The 7,203-nt window shown below is 36.7% G+C and overlaps 1 protein-coding gene across 1 annotated transcript in view; it reads left to right on the top strand.

The window, feature by feature from the left end:
* The first annotated feature begins 939 nt into the window (after positions 1-939).
* The window catches only part of LOC5578940 (myb-like protein AA), a 28,883-nt gene continuing 22,619 nt past the window's right edge, over positions 940-7,203 (top strand). The window contains exon 1 of the mRNA XM_001657178.2: positions 940-1,388. Coding sequence (XP_001657228.2) covers positions 1,383-1,388 — 6 coding nt within the window. The 5' untranslated portion in view covers positions 940-1,382. The remainder of the gene's footprint in view (positions 1,389-7,203) is intronic.

Below are 7,203 nucleotides of genomic sequence, written 5' to 3'. Positions count from 1 at the left end.
TATATTCCATCATGCTGAATGAATGGAGGGAGATGCCCGTAGATCTATATATTCTAGTAAAACATTTTATTATAGCGTTGATATATTGTGTTTTAACCACTCAATACATCACAGAGTGAGCCGTAAGTTGTGGGACGAATCTGGAAACTGTTTGCGACGGAGTTGAAAACGATACGACGGATTGAGAATACGATAAGATGCATTTTCTTTGCATTATTTCCAAAAACAGATCAAGATTTATCAAAATGTTATTGTACAATGCTAAAGCTGTTTTGAGAAAGAATGGTTTGGCATCGGTTTGTATCAGCATCATTCACTGCAATACTGAGAAAATTGCAGCTCTCACTGACCAATGCTTAATACGATGGATACTAGCACATCACCCTACTAATAAGAACACTACGCTGAGAAGCAGGCGTACTGATCTGTACCTTTATACGACTTAATTTATGATAACAAAGTTGATTTGACAGCTGCTCCGGATTGATCCGACTTTCGTTGTACAAGTATAAGGTACGAAACGAAAAGGACATATGAACTCATAAAAGAGCATTTTATACGAGGAAATTCATCGATCAAACCAGTTCATCCATCATGAAGTGCGAGAGTGATGCAATTTGTATGAATAAACGACTCTGTTCGTTAACTGTTATGCAACTTCTGGTTGTCTGGGAAATGAAAATACTCCTGCTTATGCCGCTGGCGATAAACGCTGATGCTCTGGATTTCTCAAGGTATTCTTGTTTTTTAACACAAAACACCTAGATATAAGAAATGAAGTAATGCTATGAATGATACTAATGAAGGAATTGAAAAAAATGAAAATAGCTTTGGAAGCTTTTTTGAAAACTGGACTTCTGTGTGGTGGTGGCATTCGCTTACTTACCTCCTATCGCCGCCTTTGCAAAGGCTAGTCGAGCGGGAGAAATTTTCAAGTTCAGTGCTAAGCGTGGTTCGTGCGCTTCTGTGGACGCATGGCAAAAACTGGCGTCAACCGTCGATGATGGTGGAGTTTAGTATCGATTCGAACGCGTCGTTAGTCGGTCGGTTATTCGCGGAGTGTCCAGTTGAGCGCGCGACCGGAAAGCTAAACAAACAGGTGAAAAACTGTGAACAAAACTGGTGCAAAACCTGGCGGAGATGGCCTCGAGAGATAGGTGATGTGAAATGCTAGGAAAAAAAAGTATTGCAATGGAATGCTGCAACCAAGTGCTTCCGGGAGAAAATGGTGATATTATGAAAATGTTATGAAGTGGAAATAACGGTTTAAATTATTTGAAAAGCAAAACAAAGTGAATATAACATAACATCCAATATCCAGTGAAGAAAAAGTAGTAATCAAAAGATTCTAGAAGAATACCAGTGAAACATTTAGTGCCAAAATGAAGGTAAAAATATTCGTTTCGATAATTAGTGTCTTAACAAAATGGTTCACTAGAAAAACAAAAATATGATTACATTGTTGGTGATAATTATAAATAAAAAACGCTGGAAAATACTCAAGGATATTACTGTAAATTGGGCAATACCGGAGCCGGAGATGAAGCATGCAAGTATGCAAAACACATCAAAGACACGAGAAGATCATTGGATAAGCGGAAATAGCAGATGATCAAAGGACTGAACTCCAATGACAACTAGTATGGGTCATGTACCCCGATAACACAGCAAAACAAAAATGACATTTTTGCGTGTTTCAAGGATCAAATGATGTGTTTTTAGTAGATTTGGGGTCGCTGAATCTGATGCCGTTCTTAGAAATATTCCAGCACGTCACAATTGTTAACTGCAGGCCGCCAAAGTTCCACAAAACACTAGTTTCATTTATGTTGACATGAAATTTAAAGTATAATTTATCAAACAAATTTGTGATCTAAGCCACCAAGTATGCGAAATAAAACTCAAACTTTCAATTTAGATATAATTTAATTGAAATTGCACTATAAAATTTAGAAGAAATCAATATGCTTGCAGTCTCCATACAAAATTCCGCCTCAAAATACAATACTTTTCTGTATCACTAAACAATAACTTTTGAGAGTTGAAAGTATTATGAACTTTGTTGATAAGTATTGTTATACACATGAAGTGTAAGTCATGTGGCAAGTTAAGCAAAGGAATGGCCATACAATCTGGCAAACTTGCATACAAGTTGGCTGAAATAGCCAAAATTTGCATTGTCAACAGTCCATACCACAAAAATTAGACGTGCTATGATATTTTTGAAAACGGCAATGGACTCAGCAACCCTTAACCTTCGGGCTGTCGTGCTGTTGTACTTTGTACAACAGTTGTGATTTATATGCTATCATTTTGCCACAAAGATATCTACCGACACCAAACCAAAGAATCTTCTTAAAAACAATCGACAGTTTTTGTTTAATAATGCGGTAAAATCAACAAATGTACATGGAAGTCGCATAATAATGAACGCACTATATACGGTTCAAGTAAACCACAGTTTGAAATTGGTATATCGCAAAATCCAGATAATTTAGAAACTTGGGGTCTTCAGTAAAGTTGTTTAGGAGGTGAAGCGCTATCTGATGGTACTTCATTTAATTCGGAATTTGACCGTTAGTTGGCACTAGTAGGCATGGAAGTTATACTTTTATTTCGCAGATATTTCAGTATCCTGACCATTTAGAAGGGTGGCGTTTTCGGCAAAGTTATTCAGTAAGTTAAGGACTATCATTATTCGAGCAAGTTGATTCAAAATTTTGCCACTAGGCTGCGCTAGTGAGCATGTAACTTTTGTTTTGCAGATATCTCAGGAGCCTGACCACTTACAAAGATAGCGTCTTCGGCAAATTAGCTCAGTAGCTCAAGGGCTATCATTATATGAGCTAAGAAATTATATATTTTGCCACAAGGTGGCGCTAGTGTGCATGAAATTATTATTTTTGACTTTTTTGGTAGTCATCTTCGGCAAAGTTGTTCAGAAGCTCAGGGACTATCATTATTTCACCAAATCTCGAACTTCAAGGATTAAACAAAGAAAGCATTTGAGCTACTGAACAACTCTGCCGTAGAGACCATCTTTCTAAATGATCAGGTTCCTGAGACATTTACAAAATAAATGTTTTATGCTCACTAGCACCGCCTGGTGGCAAAATTTTGAAAACTAGCTCGAATAATGATAGTCCTTGAGTTACCGAGCAAGTTTACCGAAGACACCATCTTTTAAAATCATTTAGAAATGGTCAGAATCCTGAGATCTGCAAAACACAAGTTCCATGCTCACTAGTGCCGCCTAGTGGCAAAATTCCGAATTTCTTGGTTAACATAATGATAGCCCTTGAGCTACTGAATAATTTTGCCGAAGACGTCATCTTTCTAAGTGATCAGATTCCAAGGGCATTTGCAAAACCAAGGGTGTTTTACAACGCGCGACTACTCGCGTTACAAAAATTCGCGCGACAACCGAAAGGTTAATTTAGTGATGAATGGTATTTTTGGTGCTTGAGACAAAAACGCACTATAAGTCAAGTTTTTGGATGTTATTTGGGCCCCATAATTACTGTAATATGCATCGGAATTGCAAAAAATAGCATTGAATGTTCAGAAATTTTGCCCAATTTTGTTATTATTATTATTATTCCTTTACGTGTTAATCAACCGTTAAATGTTTATCAACGTCGCTGTGCCAATCAGTTTTCATTGAATAACATATATCATAAGTGTCGGATGGCTTTGCGGTTTTTGGCAATGTCCTTTATCGTAAAAATACCTATCGAAATTACATCAATGGGTTTACCTCTGGCGATTTTACAATGCAAATGTATGTTTTCCCATAGTAAATCCCATACAAACTTTGAACGGCTGGCGATAAGTTATAGTTTCGCCGATCGAGCTGAAATTTTTCACATTTGTTATGCGACTCAAAAAGAATCAAAAAAACGGACTGGATCGACGATCTGAATTTTGTCCCACAATAATATAAATACTGTCAAATAGAAAATATGTACAAGAAAACTGTTTGACGATATATATTGGGCGATGGGGGGCATAATTAACACATGGAATTAAAAGGGACACTTTTTTTGGCATTTTTTTATCGAGATTTGTGACACTGTATGAAGTATGTATTGTATATAAACTATTTGACGGCATAATAAATGTATTTTTGCTCTAAACGGTATAAAAATTATATCTCTGAAATTTGACTTCAACTTTTTTTTCTGCTTTAAATTGATGTATAAAGAAAGTCATAGAAGAATCTGATTTTTGTCCACCCCACAGATGTGGATCAGTGGGATAGGAAGATCCCTATTAGGGCGAATCGGTATAAAGCGCCCTAACCGGGCAATACGCTCCACTTCATTTTCAAGGGATTGAGGCTTCTTTAACACGAAAATATGATTGCATATCTTAAATATCCGCGAAAAAATGATGCTGCGCATATAATATCTTTGAGAAGTATAAACGATTGTACGACATTTCCCAGAATGACATTCTCCAGAACGCCATTTCCCAGAGTGGGACATTTTACTGAAAAAATCGAGGAAAACCAAATTATAGTTTTCATAGGTCATAGCATCTTAGTTTTTTTTAACGACAGCACTTTGTTGCACTGGTTTGTTGCAGTTTTAATTTATTAATTAGAAATCTTTAAACCGAAAATTCAGGAAATTAATCAAATACAGCGCCACCTGTGGTCGGAAATGTAATTAGAACCGTTTGGGCGATTTTTATAAATTTTGACGATTTCTCCTTACAAATTTCAAGCTCGTTTAACCCCTCCTTAGAGTCGATGGGTTCTGTTCAAATTTTTGCAGTAGTTTATTGTAGTCTGACTAATGTGGGCCACCTTAGTGCATACAGACTACGACATTTTGTAGCTATTAAGTTTTGCTGTAAAAGGAAATTATTAAAGACAAGAGAAATTTTCTGGTGTAATTGTGATTCATTATTCTACATAATTACGAAAACAATAAAACTAGGAAGAACAACATATGTTCAAAAGGAGGGAGAATATGCTATGAAAGCAAAAAAACAAATTCCCTCAATTTATTTTGTACATATGAAGAATATTACACTATTATAAATCACCCTTTGAAAATACAGCCAATTTTAAAAGAAGGAAAAATAACTATGAAAACAAAAAAATCCAATAGCTTGGATCAAGTTTGATCATAAAACATAGTATGACATATGTAAGAGCAGCTTATTTTTAACGGTTGTGCTACTTTTCTCCGAATGTCAGTTCCCCGAATTTCGTTTCCACGAACGCCAGTTCCCATAATGCCAGTGGCCCGAACACCCTGTTTCCCCGAAAAGCTCTTATAATTGTCATAACTGTATGTGTTTCAAGGTCGTGAATGAACCGGTCAGAATATGCACCCTTCTTTACTTGATTTGCCGATCTCTCGAGTTTCGCCATCATCGGCATTTTTGGCCAAATGTACTAACATATTTAGTCGAGGATAACCTTATAATATATATTGTCTTCTTTTTTTAATTGTTTATCATTCTTTCTAGTTCAGCACCCTGTCTCTAAAGACTTTTCTTGCACCTGTTTGAACTGCATCACTTTTCGGGGAAACGAGTTATTCGGGGAAATGGGTCATTCGGAAAGCTGGCCTTCGGAGAAATGTTAAGCAGATGTAAAATTGTTAAACAGTATTTTCCCATAAAATTTTGGTTGGTGAACCACGTGCACATTTATTTTGGATTTTCAAACCCCCATCTTTCGTCTTTTGGCCATTTAAACGTTATGAAACTTGTATAGGCCGTGTTCTTTTACCAAACCATGCACCCCCATGACCAAGTAGTTTATGGATGGCCCCTTAGATGGTTTGCCTGAGAAAAGGAAAGCAAACACTCGCGCAAACACGTTTAAAAACGATTCTGGGGAATGTCCTATTCTGGGGAATGGATTTCTGGGGAATAGGATTCTGAAGAACGTCATTCTGGGGAATGTCGTTCTGGGGTTTGGCTTTCTGGGAAATGTCTTACAACCAATAGAAATACCAAAAATATCGAAAACAGGCTTTTTGGCGTAAAATTTTGAGTCCGATAGGTAAGCCTCGTTGTAAATGAAGTTCATGCTTAAATCGATATTTTTTAACGAGCTGTCAGTTCAGCACCTTCTTCAGCACCAAATTTTTGACTTCACTTCCAGTTGTTCGTGAATGACAGCCGTTTCAGTCCTGTGCTTTTTCCTGCTCGTCACTTCTCGAACGATATCGATATGTTAGCCTGCACTTTTATTTCTCTCTAATAAAGTAATGGATGATGATGATCATAGACGCTAAAAAAAAATAAAAATTAATACCTACGCAACAAATAAAGAATTTTATATTTTGAAACGTAGCGATGTAGCGAACCATTTTGACCAACCGTCTCCTTTTTGCTGTTCGTGGAAGTTCAATTAGATGTTTTTATGTTATGTAACATTTTCTTCCAACAATTAAATATACAGTAAACTCTCCATAACTCGATATTGAAGGGGCCATCGAGTTAGGGAGGTTTCGAGTTTTAGAACACAAAACTAGGGGACCATTGCGGTAGACAAAAAAAAACAACTTTTACTATGGTTCTCGATATCGGGTAATGGCTGAGTTGACTATTCAAGGTTTATCATAGTTGTAAAAAATGGTTAGAAAGCATTGTTTTACCATATTTCAGATATTTTTTTGCTTAGAAATCTTCTTCTTCTTCTTGGCATTAACGTCCCCACTGGGACAGAGCCGGCTACTCAGCTTAGTGTTCTTATGAGCACTTCCCCAGTTATTAACTGAGAGCTTTCTTTGCCAAAGTTGCCATTTTCGCATTCGTATATCGTGAGGCAGGTACGATGATACTCTATGCCCTGGGAAGTCAAGGAAATTTCCATTACGAAAAGATCCTGGACCGACCGGGAATCGAACCCAGACACCTTCAGCATGGCTTTGCTTTGTAGCCGCGGACTCTAACCACTCGGCTAAGGAAGGCCCATTTTTTTTTATTGCTTAGAAATAAAAAGATTAAAAAAATATATCAAAAAGATTCCAAAATAGGGACGTTTAAATCATTTTCATTAAGATACCTACACGCTAAAATTTTTGAGTTTATTATACCCAAAATTAAGTATATCCATTATTCTTTCAATCTATAATTCTATAGTCTCTCTCCTTCCCACGATTGTTGTCTAAAATAGAGAGATATGCATCTACCCAATATTGCCCCAACAAGCTTCAAAGGCAAACTACCTACCTAATG

This window comes from Aedes aegypti, chromosome 1 (genome assembly GCF_002204515.2).
Source record: "Aedes aegypti strain LVP_AGWG chromosome 1, AaegL5.0 Primary Assembly, whole genome shotgun sequence".
NCBI classification, from domain to species: Eukaryota; Metazoa; Arthropoda; class Insecta; order Diptera; family Culicidae; genus Aedes; species Aedes aegypti.
Note: the sequence above shows the minus strand (reverse complement) of the source record. Positions and strands in the feature narration are given on the sequence as shown.